Below are 19144 nucleotides of genomic sequence, written 5' to 3'. Positions count from 1 at the left end.
GATAACTGGAGATATAAGATTGAAGAACTCTGAACTTAAAATAGAAATGTTTAAGGTTCAGATTACTTCAATTTTATATTTCGACAATTATAGTGATTTCCATTTTATATAAAAAAAAATGTTTTACAGCGGTTTGATATATGAATTAAACGTCATAGAAGTTGTTTGCAAAACCTTGTACAATTAAGTCCTGTATGTGGTTAATAATGAGGGCGCATGTATTGGCTGGGGATCCCTACGCACGCTGGTTCCACCTCCGGTTTATAAATACCGGTCTGGCGCCGGATGCGCGGGCACTCCCACACCCACACGACACTTGTACTCACACATCAATGCACTGCTCCACAACTTGTCCTAATTCTACCTACGTCTTCAATTTTTGAAGAGCTGACTTCACGTACTTTAAAAGGATGAAGAACAAATATCATATCATAGCAAAGGGGACTTTTTAAATTCATTATATTAAAATAATAATGTACAGTCAGCGTCCAATATATAGTGAAGGCCAAAGTGGCCGAGTGTATCGTAACACACCTTTGTTGCCCTAGAATTTGAATTGGCGACTTTGGCCATCACTATCTATTTGAAGACAGTCAGCATAAAATATATAACACATATTATAATTCAATGTCTAATTGTAATTAATGTTTTCCATACCTTTTGTACGATTAATAAGGTTGATGTCATCACAATCCACGACCTTTTATTTGGATGGAGCGCTTCGAAGGCTCGGTATAAATAATCTACTTTGACTCATTATTTCTGTAATTTTCATTCCCATGGAGACAATTTATTGTTCCTAGCAAAAAAACGGGATCAATAAACGTGACAAAAAGTACACAAGACTATACGCACCTACTCACCTAAATAGTTATGAATACCTCGCCCGATAATGAATCAATGCATTATTACAATCGCGACCCACTATTAATATTATTTATGTTATCTGATAAAACAGGATACCTACAGGAAGTAAAACTCACGCATAATAAATAAGTTGGTCGTTCAAGCTTTCACAATAATCGTTAACAACCCACGCGTAGTCCTACTGATTGTACAATGAGGCAGACACGGCGCTCTGGCAGTTGGGCTGCTGCTGACTGCTGAGGCAGCGACTGGACTGGGGAGCGTAACAAGTGGGCCAGACCGCCTCGCACTTGCCTGAGGTACAGGCTAATAGTGTCGTGTGCCGTGGAATAACTATCTTAATGTGAATTATCATCCAACCAATGCCTTCCTTACTTTCTCATCGTCGTGTGCTGTACCTAGTTGGTTACTAAATTCTGTTACTGCAATAATCTTTATCTACATAAAATATACGAACGAAAGTTGAATAAACTATATATTCAAATGAAGTACACAAAATCAGGAATTACATATGACAATATCATTCAAAATGGCCTCCTCTGGCCTTGACACAGGCCCTCAAACGACGAGGCCAGTCATCAATAGCGGCACGCACGATTGTCATGCCTAATTCCGTCATTGTCACTCATAGAACAGGCTTCATGTCTAACTCTTACGCCATTCAGGCAGCACGTCTCTGGAACGGTCTTCTCCCTAACATTAGAAAAGCTTCCAACAAGTTTGCTTTCAAAAAATCTGTGCGTGATTTATTTGCTGGCAGTTCAAAGATCAATTAGTATCAGTGTCACGAATCGGTTATGTATATTATGTATATATATATATATATATCTATTTATTTATTTATGTGATGTATGTATGTGTCTTTATGTATTTAAGTAGATAAGTACCTGGGCGACCGAGCTTTGCTCGGTTATAACTATTTATTGTAATATGGTGGTCTATAGTCTATAGGTGATAATCTTAACAACATTTTTTTACTAAATTAAACTTGTCTAAAACAATAAAAATTAAAAAATTATATATAAACTTGAACATATAATAAAAAACAAAAGATAGTCACCGGGCGAGATTCGAACCCGTAACACTCGTTTAGCAGTCCGCGTCTTAACCCGCTGGACCAGACGGACAGTGGCCGGCATTACGAAATTAGCGACCATATTCTGCGTCGAAAGAAAAACGCATGAAACTCGAAAACACGCGTTTTCCCAAACATAAGACTAATCTAGATAGATTGTATACCCCCAAAAACCCCCATATACCAAATTTCTGCGAAATTGTTAGAGCCGTTTCCGAGATCACAGAAATATATATATATATATATATATATATATATATATATATATATATATATATTTATTTAATTCTTTCAATAACAATTTCTTTTAGTTTTAAATGCACCGCCTACAATCTCAACAGGACGCAACAGGAGTCGACATTTGTGTGGGATTTAGCACAGGCTTTCTCCTCAATAACCTGCCATATGGCATAATCCAGGGGGTTAAGGTCCGGGCTGGAGGACGGCCAGTCTTCGTGGGCAACAAAGTCAATTTTGTTCCTTCGAAACCAGGCTTGAGTTGTTTTTGCCTTATGTGCAGGAGCCGAGTCCTGTTGAAAGACCCATGGCTGGTTTTGAAATAGGGTGTGGCTTAAGGGCTTCACTATTGGTTCGAGAACGGTTTCCTGGTAAACTTTGGCCCCAGTTTTCTCACCTTATTCACAAAAATGAACCTGTGTTAGCCCGGAGTACGACAAACCCAGCCAAATCATCACATAAGAGGGATGATGGCCTCGTTGCACTCTCGGAACAGTCACAATCGCCTCTTGACTGTTTTTTGCATACACTCTGTCATTCTGGCGGTTACAACTTTTTCAATGGTAAAAATTTTTCATCTGTAAATAGTATTTTTCGGTGGCCATTTTGTGCGTACCGCTTCAATAGCACGCGACTTCTCTCTAGCCTCATAGTCTTTAATCGTCCATTAAGCAAATGACCTTTATGTCTGCGGTGAGCGTGTAGTGCAAGGTCTTCATTGATAACTTTTTTTAGGGAGCTTCTCTTCAACAACTTTGGGTTTGGGTTGTATTGCCAACAACTTTTGCTTCCGGGCAGGGTTTCTTGCAATTCTCGCCTTCGTACGTACTACATTTCGATGCTAGTAGTTAACTTGACGAGTAACGAGATATACACTCGGCTACGGCTCGTGGCAAGACTCGGGACGAGTAAAGAATGACATTTCCGCACGTGTATCTAACGTGTTTTAATACAGTTGCGGAAAAATAAGGAAAACAACATAAGACAGAAACAATTGTAAATATAAAACATCTGTATTGCCAACAACTTGCTTCTGGACGGGGTTTCTTGCAATTCTCGCCTTCACTGCCTTTATTAGAGCTGGGGTCCGAACGGTGCGTGGTCTTCCAGACCTCTTGCGGTCATCGAAGCGCTGAGTACTATTGTATCTATTAATTGTGCGATAAACAAATTGTTTGTTGATTTTTAGGTTTTTCAAGCAACTTCAAAATCATGTTTGGAGGGTGCCCACATTTGTGCAACGCAATTACTGTGATACGATTCGCTTTTAGGCCACCATTCATTATAGATACGACGAGATAAGCGTTATGTGGTATATAATTATAGCTCACAAATCCACCACATTGTCATTTTTTTATTTTTACGGTAGCATTTGTTTTAACGGAAATAAAGAGGTTGCAAATCGAGTAACAGAACATAGTAACCAACTAGGTAGAATAGGGTCCTATAGGGTACGTTGATTTAAGAAAGCGAAGATAAAACAATCTAAACCGTGATTCATAATTAAATTCCATCAAATCTTCCGTGTTGCCAGTAAAATATAAAGTGATTGACAAAATCAAACACCGACATGTCTATTATCGATGTTACCTTAGCGTTATAGATATTTTTAACATTGTATAAAAAAAGATTGCTTGGTACCGCGAAATACACAACACGTTCGATATCTTCTTTGATACACCCATTGGTAATTAATTTTCTTATTTTTTGACAGTGTATTCTACAGTTTACGTTTTTATTTTTAAATACTTGTAATAACTTTTTATTCTTTAATGTATCCTACATTGTTCGTGTTAGGAATGGTAGGATACAATAAACTAGAAGTTAGAAGGGAACTGGGGCTAGCTTCGTATATATTTAAGTTGGTACGAGGCAAGTTGTGCTACCCTGGAGTAATGGCAGAGGTGCGTTTGAACGTACCAGATCGGTATGAGTGATTCGGCCGAGCCTGCTGGCCGAGCCGCGCGCTCGAACACAACTCCTTCGCCAGGCCTCCTTTACGCGCGCAATTCGGACACTTAATCGAGTAGTGATTTAGTTAGATTTGTTTCTTTGTTCTTTGAGCGAATTCACAAGGGCCACGCTATATGTATTGTGTTACTGTAGTTTGTAAAATTCTATTTACTATATACCTATGTAATTCTTTTCTTTTGTGTGTCAAATTCCATACTGTCGAATTAGGGTAGCCTGTAACGATGGTTGTGTGTATCTAATAAATAAATAAATAAAATAAAAATGTAGTAAATAAATTATAGTCGGATTTGTAATAGTATTTGCATTTTTGAAATTTTTCGGTAAATTACAGCAAGTAGAATTTACATCTTTTAATTATTAATGTATGACTGACTTATCGATGTTATTATTTGTCGATGTCAAGCACTCGTTTTTGCCACAAAAACTTCTATGTCTGCATATTACACGTTGCCATTTGTGAATCTACCTCATTTATAAAGTTTAGCAGCAGTTTAAAATGCATTGGCGTTATGAATTCAATCTCATTAGCATCAGTTTCTGCCGAGAAGGAATAACGATAGGAAAGCACGTGTCTGCAGAGCAGCTAATTTTGCAATAGTAAGTTAGCGCGGTGGGCGGCGCGGGCGGCGCCCCACGCGTCCGCGACTACGACTCCACAATAAATATCTTGTCACTCGGAACTAGGGAATGCAACCGAGTAATGAAAAAACCGAGTATCGAGTTTAACCGATGGTTTTAACCGATCAAAACCGACGACGAGATCGGTTAAAAACCGTGGTTTCGAGTTATCAATTTCTCAACAATAATCAATGTTTTCTTTAGATCTAGGTATCAAATCAATAATTTACGAGATCATTTAAGCTATATATGTGGTTACCTGGTTCTAAAAAGTAAAACAGGTAGGTTTGTTTTCGCAGAATTTATTAAGAAATTAAGTTTCCTAAAGCAAAATTTGTTCAACGCCCAGATCTGATGATTTCTAATTGACAATTAGTTAAATAAGATGTTGAATCAAAATAATGTTTTTTGGGTGAAATGAGATAAATAAAGAACATTATGGAACTTAATAAATAAATCTATTGTTCTTCGAGCGTGAGGCAAAATGACCTTGAAATTAGATAGTTTATGGAAATTCTAGGACTAGGAATGAGGGACACCGGATTATTGTATTTTTGGATCCCGGTGAACGAGTAAAATCAAGATTATGGGACTCCGGGATTCCAGAATTATTGAATTACGGGCACACACGACACTGGGATACCGGTTTTCCTTCATACCGGGATTTTCGAACTTTGGGTGCTGGGATCGGGGGTCCCCGCCGGGCACAGATGAGAATAGGCGCTACATACAAATGCCCGCCTCTTGTATAGCGGTGGTCATGTGGGGCGGGCACAGATGGAAATACACCAAAACGGGCGGGATCCTTTTAACTCCCATAAACATTTGCCTCCAATTTCGTAACTCAGAAATTGTTTCACATATTATTCATGAACATTATTATTAGTAGTCATAAACATTGTAGAGCATACCGCTTAATATACCTAACATTCTTGGAGTAGGATGTTAAACAAGTGTCGTATATTGCATAACAAACATACTAAACTCGCATCTGTATTTCCAAAAATGCTAGGCAGAACACATACAACTTCTAGTTTCAGTGCCACATCCAGCAATTATTGGGTATTAAAAAAAACAATAATGAACTTGTGATATTGCACCATGTGACAGTTTGCCAGCCCATCGCCCACAACACACTTGAAACCATATCCCATAATCGACTCCTACGACACCCACGGGAGGAAAAAGGGAAGGGAAATTCTTAACCCAACACCAGACGGGGAGTACTAACTAAAGCCCGCCTAGCAATATATAATCATTGTCAAGAGGGCCCTGTTACTCTTATGTATAGGGTGACAGTTTAGTTTAGTATGAAAAATTTAGGTCCATTGAAATTCCGCAATACGGCGCGTGATCGTATATTACTGGTCAGGCTTTACTTATTACGTAAATCTCTGTACAATCTAAAAGCATATGATTTTGAAGAAATATTTGACGTAAGAGAAAAAGCGAATTAATGACGCAAAATCCGACTATTGGGGGAGAGGGACAGAAGAGCGAAGCCCCCCACGAGAGGGGCTCGGAGAGCAAAGCCCCTCGATTACTATCCCCCGATATTTTCCTAAACCTTCCTTAAACCTTCTAATTGCTATTATAACTAATAGGTATTACTTATTTCTTTTGCAATTACGAAGTATCATAGCAGCTTACCTAGAAATTGAATGATGTTATGATTATTTGTCTACTGTTTGATTTTTCAATAATTATGACTAAAAATGATGACGTTGAAATAGTTTTAATTTAGCCTGGTCGATATTGAACCAGCCTATTATGTAGAAGGGCCCGGGCTCGAATCTGATAAAGGCATTTTTTTTATTATTCATTAAATATGTACAACAAACTTTTCACTATATATAATTATACATTTTAATTGAAGCGTTTAAAGGCATAGTGTGCAATAACAGCCCAAAAAGACCGGGGCCTGTGCTATTTTATGTATTTAACAACGGTCAATTAGAATTGTTATTATAACATTTACAATTATTATAATACTATTCGCTTGCTCAGGACTCCAAAGTTAGAACTTAGAGCTCGAAACAAGAACCAACTTTGCAGTCTTGTTTTAATAGTTTAAATAGCTATCACCGCGAGTTCCGCGAGAGAGCAACGATGCCCTAATGTCGGCCGTAACATGTGGTTATTGAATACATCGTAGAGAGCTTATAATGTTTATAGATTAGTGAATGTAACTGTATACATAATTAGGGCATAAACACTCGTGTGATCTTTTACTGGAACTATTTTTGTTCATTTCATAAACCTACAGTCGTATTTAAATGCCTTTTATTATGTAGCAGTCACATAAACTACTATTAAATGCGCTTCTGTAATGGTTCAGTGTCATCAATACGTACGGGCCATTTACTTGGTGGTTCTAGCTAAATTGGTCTTTCCTTAGCGTAAGTATTGCACAACCAGTTTAGCTAGGCCGCTGGAGATTACTCTGTTTTTAATCGATTTTCGGTTTCGAGTTTAACCGAGCGCAAAACCGATACTCGGTTATCGGTTCTTTGCATTCCCTACTAGTAACCCGATAACGATTGTTTAATACTTATGAGTCACCGTAAATAAATATTGCCTCTTGATGTTTTTGACAGTTGACACTATCGTAGTAAATAATTCCATTGCAACTATTGCTTATGTGCTTAATATGAATTGGCACATTCTCTTCTATGAATTCGTCTTATATTATGTCTCTGTACATATAAGTATGGATACTTCATGCTAAACACGTTTAGCGTCGTATTTATAAAACATGTTCACATATGAACCTAGTGTAGGTACTTACCTTCCTTTACAATATGCTTTAATTTTTACTTACATTCAACATTTTCATTTTTATTAGCGTAATGAATAAATATGCATTATCTTATTTTTTATTTATTTATTCAGAAACAAACAGTCTTGTATTGTTATATTAAATACAATAGTAGTTACTTATGTTGTAGACTTACAGTTTCCTTCATTGAAATATGTGAACCTAAACATTAAATGATTAAAGTATACGAAATATCTATATGAATCGTTAATAACATAAACGGTGTGTTAATAAACAGTGCTAGATAACCTGCAATAATTTTATAACAATATTATGGCTGTTGAATACATTCTAAAGATAATCGTTTGAAATCTTATGATTCCCTTATGATTCCTTGGACCGAAAAGAATGCCTCGTCAAGTTAAAATACGTATGGTCAATATCGGCGATTTATAGCTCATATTATAGTAGGTATGTATTCACTTCCACCATATCCAAATTATCCAATAATTCAGCGAGATTATTATATTGCTGAATTGTAGTTGCAGTACCTACTGTAATAACACTAATCCTCAATTCATTTCGATTATTGCAACTGCGTGCTGTGAATATGTAGGTAATAAATGTAAGTTTCACCTTACTCTGTTTTACTGGCTATAAGTGGCTATGTTTAAATAGAGAGGCGAGTCACGTCTTACCTCTTGCACGCGAATTGTAATTTGATCGAATTCTAAATATTATTGAGTCATCGAGCGAAGTACCGACTACTTTGAAATTGGCATCAGCAATGTTGCAAACATTTCGTATTTATTGTTGACTAATTTTCTAACATAATAATCGTTAATTCACCTTGCTTGCCTGGACAATGCCTATGCGATTGGTTGAATGAATATCTAATGTCGTAATGATTTATGTTGCTATTGCGATTGTTACGAATGCTACGATTATGTCACAACTATTTAGACTGGCGACTGTTTATGTTTACCGGATATATTAATACAAGTGTGTTTAATGTTAAATACATTACTTTTATTGCTGTATGTCTATGACTACCGCCTCGGAGTATAACATACCATTGTTCTTGTTTCAGTCCCTTCTTCGGCGAGGAGTTCCAGTTTGAGGTGCCGCGTAGATTTCGATACCTTTCCATATACGTGTTCGATCGGGATAAGCACCTCAAGCAGGACCGAGTGCTCGGCAAAGTGGCCATCAAAAGGGAAGACCTACACCGGTACAACAATAAGGATCACTGGTTCGCGCTCCGGCCCGTGGACGCGGACTCGGAGGTGCAGGGCAAGGCCTACATTGAGCTGTCGCTGGAGGACTCGAGAAAGCGGCTGCGCATGGAGCCTAAGCCGCCGGACCCCGACCCCGGCGCGGATAACTGTCCGTCCAAAGCGAACAAAGGAAAGAATCTCGGGAGGCTATCGGAGTACTGTAAGGAGAGCATGCGGTTCGGCTCGTGTTCGAGTTCGACTAGTAAAAAGCTTCTCAGCGCCGTTGCAACTGAACCCACCATGTCGCTCTCGCGTTCGGAGAGCTTAAAGGACCGGGCGCAGTGGGCGGTGCGGGCCAAGCCGCCTATGCACGCCATGTCTGAGTCGGACACGTCGCCCTCGCCGACCGCCGCCGACTACTGGTCGGACCCCGAGCGGCATTGCGCCGCGCGCCAAGGGCCCGACACCATCCGCCTGCGGGTGCTCGAATGCTCAGAGCTCACCACGAAAAACGGACAGTGCGATCCGTTCGCTCTCGTCACCATACTTTATTCGAACGGACGAAGAGTCGAAAGACGCACCAAACCCAAAAAGAAAACTGTTAACCCTCAATTTGATGAAATATTCTGCTTCGATCTCGTTTTGGAGGCGGACCCGAAAGACAAGGATGGCTCGCAATCGGTGGGTAAATTTTGTGGGACGAGCGGCATTCATAACCCTGAAGGCAATTAAATAGAAGAACCCAACGTTTATAAATACCGCTCTATCACTCGCATGGTGCGATATAGGGGCATTGCACGAGAATGTCGATTACGAAATACTTTTGCCTTGTATGACAGCTATCTCAGTCAAATGCGTAAAGCTCGAGAAATCACTGCCAATTAGTTCAGTCATGAGGTCTGCTAATAAAGCAGATGATCGCATTCTCAGCATTTTAAGAATTATTGGAAGAACGGCATTCTCTTGGAATGCCCCTGTAGGCCCTGTACACAAAAGCACGACCAAGTTTGATAAAGTTTAATTGTTTAATTTGATTGATTAAAGAGAATAGGCAATATTAGAGATGTTCATTGTGATTATATGGCAGGCGGGTGTGGCGAGCGAGGCGCGCGTGTCGGTGTGGCACGACGCGGCCACGCCGGTGTTCCTGGGCGAGGTGCGGCTGCAGCTGCGTCAGCCGGCGCCAGCGCCGAGGGCCTGGTAACTACACGCCATACTATTACTACTCTTACTTACGAGTTCACTACCGGTTTTATAATTTATGTGGTAAAAACGTTCACCAAAAAGGATTCCCAATGCAGCAAGAAGAACGATTATGAATACAATAAAATATTTACATGATAAAAGGACGAATATGGCGTAGCATTCCAATAAACAATGTTTTAAAATGGGTGATTGCCATCAGTTGGCATGAGCGGTACATGAGTACATGACGTACGCATATTATTGCCGCATGTAAGCGGTTTGTAGCGTCATCATGTCAGGCTTCACTTTAAAGGTGTGTACTGTGTACAGGTTCTTTTTGAGCGCGCGCGCGGGCGGTGCGGCGTCGCGCGGCGCCACGCCGCCGGGCACGCGCCTGTCGGCGGCGGGCGGCGCCGCGCTCGGCTCGCTGCGCCTCCTGCTGCAGTACACCGTCGACCACGTCTTCCCCATACACCACTACCGCCGCCTCGAGGAGCTCTTCCTTATGAGTGTCACACAGAAGGTTGGTACCTGCGCTATTATCAACTAATACTCACCTGGCAACAATCCGTACACTGATAGCGCCGAGTTTCCGGTTACAAACCCCTATACGGGGCGGAGGGGTTTAGTTAGTAGGCTGCTGGGAGTAAATTTTTCGTATGAGCATACATCGCACTCGAAAGGGTATTTTACGGGCACCTCAGTAAAGTTTGTAAATAAATAATAAACTTTCGAATTGTCAGAATAAGGTATTATTTTGTACTTAGTATGTAACGGTCTAGTTCAGTTTTGGAGACTATCAGTAGTTTTCTCAGGGTTCGTAGGTTCCATGCGATATTTCCACAATACACGTCTGTGAAATTTCTAAAGAAATGTCTTGAAAAACTTAATCTATGTACTATTTTGGGCGCCAGCACGCTGTGTAGCGTACAAAGAAGGTAAAGCTAGGATGAGATGATGAAACTATTGTTTAAGTTTGAAATACAAATATGTATAATTCCTTAAAAGAAAATGAGCAAGCAGTACAGAGAGGTAATACAAAGGTAACCTTATACTACTATTATTAAGTGTCTATACTTAATACACACACAATGGTAACGGACTGGTACCGCAGTCTTAATTAAGTGCGCTAGCTGTAACAAGAATAAGATAATTAAGTATGCATGAAAAACACAGAGGCTGGATTGAATCCCTCCGAGATCAAATATGCGCCACTGGAACTTACCTCTGTTATGAATGTGGGTGCATGTTTCTAGGCATGCCTGCCGAAGATTATCGACCCGAAAAAAAACGCTGTTGCTTACATCGTAGTTGGCTCTCGAGAAAAAATCTGACATACGACCCCTCCTGTCACTCCTTCTCTAGTCTGGAGTTGCCATACGAAAGAAAACATATTTACCCCAAACAATACTTTTTGAAATACAAAAGTAATACAGCAAAAGGATAGCATAAGCCCGAAATACTAAACATTAATATTTTACAAGAGTAATACCTAAATATTTAGACTATTAAAGAAAATATCTTAGTCTTCATAACAACCATAATGTATATAGAGTGAAAGTAAGTTGCCCTCTGATCGAGTACCACTCGATTTGGATAGATGGCGCTGAAACAGAATCGACCCAACTGCAAACAAACAATGCTTTGCAATCTTATAGTGCTAGATGTCACTACGAGTACATTAGCAACTCTTAGAATAAAATTACAGTTACGATTTTTAACCGTAACAAGTATTTGTAACCAAGTTTTAAATCAAAATGACAAAGGACGCATGATTTTAATTTGTTATACCTCGCGCGTCGAATGATGGTCCCTATGACACTTTTTTTTTTATATGGAGTAGGTGTCACGTAAATGTATGTAGACATTTTTTAGAAGCTTAGCACATTAATTTATTTGGAATGGAACTTTTAAGAAATAAATATAACTACGGTAAATATACCAAATTTTTTTTTAAATTTAAACTCTTTCAAAAGATACGCGAAGGAACTGTCGTAGGCATCATCAATCGACGCGAGCGACATAGGAATCATCATTTGACGCGAGCGATACAACTAATTAAAATCATGCGTCATTAACATTATGATTAAATACCAGGTTAACCTGTAACCTAGTATAGTACATGTCTATGACAAACAGGTTACAAATCCTTATTCTGACAACTCGAACATTTATTGATTTATTTGCACATGTTACTAACTGATATGCTCGAGTGCAATGTATGTATGTGAGGCCTACATTCACCTCAGACCTCCTAATATCACGAGCTTTCACGGGAAGAATATTTCGGAGAAGCTATGTCATGGCTAAATGTGATGAAGTTTGGTAAAAGGTACAACTTTCGAGGTATGGAGTTATTGCAAGTTCCTAAAACTGCATAAAATAATGTATTCAAAGAAAAAACAACCAAATCCTAGGTACAACCCTTGTTTTATTTTTGAATCTGAAACTGTCAATTGTACAAGTTGTCTCAAATATACAAGTTGAGAAAAATTGCATTTAAGGTTTATGAACGTGAAAATAGTACTTCCACTGCGAAGTTACGGAGTGATTGATAACAACCTAATCTGCAAAGATCCAAGATCTTATATTTCACATTTATGCGCAGTTTTGATGGTTTAAAAGATTTTGGGAGAAGAACACGGAAACGTGGGGAAATACATATATCACAGTTATTAGACGAGAGAGAATATATCACAGAAATTATAGAGAAATATGTCGAACACACTTAATGAATCATCATGGTTACGAGTATTTACTATTTAGGCATTCGAAGAAGAATAGGAATAGAATAAAAATATTAATTTTATTTAATTTTGATTTGAAAAAATCAACAATTAGGTTATATTCATCTTTAACACTTATGTAATAATCGTAAGGCCAATTTTTTATATAATAGTAGTTTATGTGACTGCTACATAATAAAAGGCATTAAAATACACGAGTGTGGGTTTAAGAAACGAACGAAGTGTGTTTCTTAATAGGATCACACGAGGGTTTTAATGCTTAATTATGTACAGTTACATACACAATTTTATCTACACACAAACTTTCTATGATATATTCACTAACCCAAATTACAGGGCATCGTTGCTCTCTTGGCGGAACTCGCGGATATGTGGTGGCGTCACCGAAATATTTTTATCGCTCGTTTTACACGAAACTTGTAAAATAAGCGATGCTATAGTTACTTTGAAAACAACAAAACATATTCATTATACACACTTTTATTTAGCTTCACCGTATATATGTGCTTCAAATCTTGTAACATAAATTTGTACCACTTCCTGGTGTCTGTTTGAGCTGAAAGTTGGTATACTTCCGTATTTCCGATGACAATGCAATAGTATGCTAACATGGAGCTGATCTGATGATGCAGTCGGAAGGTAGCCAAAGGAACTCTTCGATGGAAAAACGTAAACACATTGAGTTTAGGCTCATTTGAAAGGTCTCAAGAAGTACTTAATAGACGTACAAAAATGAGAAAGTGCAGTCGGCAATAAAAGTGTGTCAAAAATATTTTTGACGGGTACTTGTTTTATACTTAAAACTATGGAAGGTAGAGGCAAGGAACAGAATCTCCATATACCAAAAAGTGTCCGACAAAAATCCATAAATAGGTGGCGCTACAATACCTAGAATACTTGAGAAAAAAATCTAATCATTGACAACGCACTTCACTCCGTCAATAACGCCTAGGTTCTAAGCTACTCTAGCGCTACTCTGGAGAGATTTGTAACTATTATTTATAGCTGACAGCTGGACACTTTTGCAACAGTTCTGCCTAAGGAGATTCTGTTCCTTGCCTCTACCTTCCACTGTACGTCAACTTTGGCGCTTAGTAAGTACTAAACTTTGGAGCTGGTAAAAATACTAAAATAATAATTTTTGACGATTAATTTTTAGTTACGTTTCCTTAGGTGTTAGTAAATTGATTTGTGGCAATAACCAAAAATCACCATGTTTCTTCCACCACTTTTACAAAATCGTTAACATCTCGGAAACTATAATCTCGAAAGTATAGTATACTCTTTACTAAACCATCACAAATGGCAATGTTGGTTTATAGCCCATCACCACGTCGGCGGTGTACATCCTGGGGGAGATCGTGGCAAGCAAGACGGACGCGGCGCAGCCGCTGGTGCGGTTGTTCACGCACCACGACCTCATCGTGCCCGTCGTGCGGGAACTCGCCGATGCGGAGATATCAGTGCTTACGTGAGTTATGTTCCCCATACGTAAGAAAGAACAGACAAAGAACGAACCAACAAGACGTTCAACAATCCTGTTTATTATTGTTTTCTATTACCACTGCGGTTTATACAAATTTTCGTTACGCACAACGGCATTCTTCATTTCTAATATATATATTTTTTTTAATTTTCGCCATTTGCGTGGCATCTCGCTAGTAGTCGGAGTCGTACGAAACGCAATGAAGTGCCGGTGCTTCATTGAGGTGCGGAAACATTTTCTTCGAGATCCCTTCTCTAGTAATACATAGACATAGCACCTCAATGCAGTACACAGAGTGTATTTTGTGCATGTGTGTGTACAGGGACGCGACGACAATATTCCGTGGCAACACGCTGGTGTCCAAGATGATGGACGAAGCCATGCGGCTGAGCGGCGCCGCATACCTGCGCTCGGTGCTGCGGCCCACGCTGGCCGCCGTGCTGGCCGACCGGCGGCCCTGCGAGATCGACCCCGCGCGCGTCAAGCCCGCCGCTGCCGTGCAACCCAACCTCGCCAACCTCAACCACTATGTACAGAGGGTACGGACGTTGAATGAGCCACTACATTTTTTTATCTGATACCTCCAACTTCACAAATAATACAATTTCAACGGACGTAACTTTAGCTTAGCAGCAGAGAGACGACGCAATATCGTAAGCATAGTAATAAGCGATAGGAAAAACCTGTCCTCATTGCCTCCCAATTACTTTAGATGTTTTTCACACTCTTACGAAACCCTTACTGTGCTTAGTTCGTAAACAATACAGTGAAAACTAGTCCAAAACTATGGGGTATTAATATCGTAACTGTGTATGGGTGGACGTTGTGGTAGTTGTGTAAGTTATGTTATCTTATAAACTTTTTTTTTTTTTTTTTTTTTTTTTTTTTTTTTTTTTTTTTTTTTTTTTTTTTTTTTTTTTTTTTTTTTTTTTTTTTTTTTTTTTTTTTTTTTTTTTTGACGCAGAGGGAATGCTTTTGCGCATCATCCCCAGGCCGTGGGGTGTTGGCCTATAGTGGGGGTATGTGGGACTCACAGCTCTCGCACCTTTCTGATCAGAAAGGGGAGAGAAGACTACCCACTAAACCCTCTGCGGCGTTAGACCCTCCTGCCGGTTCGGGGAGCATCGTGGGGTCGCTAGCATTCTTCCACGGTGCTCCCCCGGTTGCTAATCGTTAGCACCCTCGCGCCTAAGGAGGAGGGGTTGGTAACGCTACAACCCCTCCCCAGACGGGTAGAGCCATATTGCGGGTCCCCTCCCCGTAGCTCTACTGGGGAAGCAGGCGGTTAATATATTCCAACCTCCTTCTTCCCCTTCGCCTACGCCGTAGCGGGTGTGCGTTCACGTCGTCTTCACGCACACGCTCCGCTTCCTCCTTTTTCTTGATTACTATCTCGCAAAAGGAGGCAACCGCTTTCCATTGTCTCTCGCCGCGCAACATAGCAGACACCACATTGTGCAGCGAGAGGTCTCCACCACTTATTTCGGCATTACATATTAACTGCCGTCTCTCCATTTCCCAACTTTGGCACGTCTCGAGGGTGTGTTGGGCCGTGTCGTCTGGGTCCCCGCACTCATGACACACCGGTGTGGGCTCTCTCTCTATTCTATGCAGGTAATGACCGAAGCAGCCATGTCCAGTCATTACCTGCGTTAGCCTGAAAGTAAGGACACCGAACTTTCTTCCTAACCACTCGTCTAGTGATGGGAGGATTGCCCCTATCGTGCGTGTTCCATAGGGGGAATCCTCCAACAGCTCCTTCCATCTCTCCTTAAGACGGTCCAGCACACGTCTTTCCGCTCTTTCTGCTTCTTCAGGGTCTAACCGCTCTCCGCGCGCCCTGGCTTCAGCTCTCATCCTATATCTCTCGGCAAGGATCACCGCCTCAAGCTCCCACGGAGGGGTGCCCGCCAGCAGGCATGCCGCTGCGTGTGATACATTGTGGTATGCCCTTGTAACACGCAGGGCTACGACTCTTTGAGGCCGGCGAAGGAGGGCTCTATTGCGGCTGGAAAGCCGGTCTGCCCAGATGGGCGCTCCGTACATCGCCATGCTCCGTACAACACTTGTGTAGAGGCGCCGGCACAGGGAGCCCGGTCCACCTATGTTGGGCAGAAGACTGCTCAGGGCCGAAGCCGCGCCCACTACTCGAGGAGCCAACTTTTTAAAATGCTCCTCGAAGTTCCATTTGCGGTCCAGAGTAAGGCCAAGATATTTAATGCTGGACCTGATCTGGATCGCCTCACCTGCGACTGGTATACTGGTACCAGCTGGCACCTTCCATCCTCGTCCGCCAAACACTATGGCATCAGTTTTTGCGAGAGCCACTTTAAGGCCTAAGAGCTCAATTCTGCCCATTGTGAGCTCAGTGGCCACTGCTGCCCTTCGTAGAGTCTCGGCCCGATCCTTTCCCCGCACAGCCACCATTGTGTCATCAGCGTAGCAAATGGTGATCATGCGGGGAAGTTGGGCACCTCTTATGGCCCAGTCATAGCCGAGGTTCCACAGTAAGGGTCCCAGTACCGACCCCTGTGGAACCCCGCAGGCCATGGCCTTTGATTTTAGGCCGCTTTTATCTTTATAGAGCACTACCCTGTCTGTCAGGTAGTGCTCTATGACCCGCCGTAGATATAGAGGCACTCGGTGAAACCGTAGTGCTTCTGCAATGACTGTATAGGGGAGGGTACCAAAGGCATTGGCGATGTCTAGTGACACTGCCACTGTGCCCTCCCCTCTTCCCGCAGCGTAATTGCTGAACTCTCTAAGGGAGTTCAGAGCATCCAAAGTGGACCGTCCTACCCGAAATCCAAATTGTCGGTCACTTATATCCGGACCAGTCTCGCTAAGGTGCCGGGCAATGCGCAGGACGAGAATGCGCTCAAACGCCTTCGCCGTTTCGTCCAGCAGAACGAGAGGACGGTATCCAGAAGGCGCATCTGCTGGCCGGCCCTCTTTCCTTAAAAGGCAGAGTCTACCCTCCTTCCAGCACCTCGGAAAGACACCATCTTGGAGACAGTCGGTGAATAGGTCTTTCAGTTATCTTATAAACCTAAGTTCTATCAGGTATGGTTAGTAAGATTGTAGGAAATGATCTACATGAAATACGTATGTCATCGTCTAACATCTATAGTATCCGTATTGAGAGGTTTGCTTGTTTCCAGGCTAGGCCTGTAAGTGTAAGGGTGTCTCCTAGTATATTTGTGTTTACGACTGTACCAGGTGTTTGACTCGATAACGTCGTCGTACGCGATGTGCCCGGCGGTGATGTGCCGGCTGTTCGACGCGCTGCGGCAGAGCGCCGCGCGGCACTTCCCGCACAACGCGGAGGTGCGGTACTCGGTCGTCTCCGGGTTCATCTTCCTGCGGTTCTTCGCGCCCGCCATACTCGGCCCGAGGCTCTTCGACCTTACCACCGAACAAATTGTAAGTAACGCATGAGGCTTTACCTAAATCCACACCTACCAAGTATTACTATTATAATAAAAAGGTTTTTATTTTATATTTCTATAAAAAGGAAATTAGAATAATAAATTAACAAGGTTATGGACGAGCCCAAATGGGCTGATAAAAATGATTATTTTGTTAATTTTAAAGTTAAAGTAAACTGACCTGATCTTCCTTAAAATTAAGCGGTATAATACAATGTATTATATGTCGCGTTAGGCTCTCTGGCAACCACATAGCGTTTTAGCTTTTTTATTGCCTGAGGATTTAGTACACAATTGTTACTTAATTTGTACATGTTCTTGGCCTAAGGCACCCCTTGAGGTGCAAAGGGCCTTCATTTTGTTATATCGCGATGAAATTGTCATAATATTACTACAATTAGAATGCTCGTGAAAGATACTACATCGTGGACATATGTGTTTGGTTGAGACAGGACCCGCAAACGAACCGGACGCTGACGCTGATCTCGAAGACGATCCAGTCGCTGGGCAATCTGGTCAGCAGCCGCTCGGCGCAGCAGGTCTGCAAGGAGGAGTATATGGCTGAGCTCTACCGCAGCTTCTGCACACCCCGACACGTATGACCAGTTTTCATTTCAGATATAAAAATAACAAGACAATACGTCCTGCAATTCTCTAGAATAGTCTATATAGTAGTATCTGGAATAGTTCTGAAATTAGGTATGTATATATATTAAAGGCCCCTTTTTCATGCCCACACCATTTGACATTTGGTGACCTCGAGGAATCACAGCCATCTTGGAAAATGTGTAATGTCCTCGAGAAATTCGCGTATTACTCTATATCTACGTTCTCTATGAAAATATGATGTTAGGAAATATTAAAACTTTTTAAATTGTACACAAAAAAGTACACAAGAAAGATATTCTAGAAAAAATACATCTTGTTAAAGTAAATACTTGCTGAACCCAGATTAAGCGCTTATACACTTTCAGGGGATATTCTCTTAATACGAAATTTGTAGGAATATAAATCCCACTTTTAACTATAGATTTGTATATGATCTACCCCAATATCAACATTTTACTCGACTGCGACTTAACCAGAAAGTATGGTTATGAGTTTAAGTAGTGATGATTCAGTACACCCTGTAGCTTAGAATACTTGACGGATTTTTCAAAACGACGTATCATTAGATTCCTGTTGCCCTTCACAACCTGTTTACACTTGTTTTATTAAAGAAAAATCAATAGAGCCGCCTTGAGAGGACGCCGAATATTAAATTGTACTTTATCTTCTAGCACCTACACTACGAGGGTTGATTGAAAAATTCGCGGCCTGGTCAATTGAAATAAAACTTTTCTTTTTTTCTGCCGCCATTTTGAACTGTCATTATTCAACTGTCTTCCCGCGAAATTTCAAATGGCGTCTATATTTAAAAGCAATTTTACGGCATATTTAAAGTTACGTGTCGGTAGATATCGTGAGAATGGAGAAATTAGAACAGCGTGCTGTGATTAAATACCTGCATAAAAAAGGATTGACACCGAAGCAAATTTATGATGATATGCAA

The 19144-nt window shown here is 40.9% G+C and overlaps 1 protein-coding gene across 2 annotated transcripts in view; it reads left to right on the top strand.

Moving 5' to 3' along the window:
• LOC133519809 (GTPase-activating protein) overlaps nt 1-19144 on the top strand; it is a 74013-nt gene that overhangs the window by 29223 nt on the left and 25646 nt on the right. For both annotated transcript variants that reach the window (XM_061853930.1, XM_061853921.1), the window contains exons 3-9: nt 8620-9427; nt 9834-9946; nt 10262-10454; nt 14001-14149; nt 14487-14703; nt 17384-17587; nt 18045-18188. In XM_061853930.1, the coding sequence (XP_061709914.1) occupies nt 8620-9427; nt 9834-9946; nt 10262-10454; nt 14001-14149; nt 14487-14703; nt 17384-17587; nt 18045-18188 (1828 nt within the window). The remainder of the gene's footprint in view (nt 1-8619; nt 9428-9833; nt 9947-10261; nt 10455-14000; nt 14150-14486; nt 14704-17383; nt 17588-18044; nt 18189-19144) is intronic.

Source organism: Cydia pomonella, chromosome 1 (assembly GCF_033807575.1).
Source record: "Cydia pomonella isolate Wapato2018A chromosome 1, ilCydPomo1, whole genome shotgun sequence".
In the NCBI taxonomy this organism is placed as follows: Eukaryota; Metazoa; Arthropoda; class Insecta; order Lepidoptera; family Tortricidae; genus Cydia; species Cydia pomonella.
The sequence above is the reverse complement of the archived record's forward strand: the minus strand, read 5'-3'. Positions and strand labels throughout refer to the sequence as shown.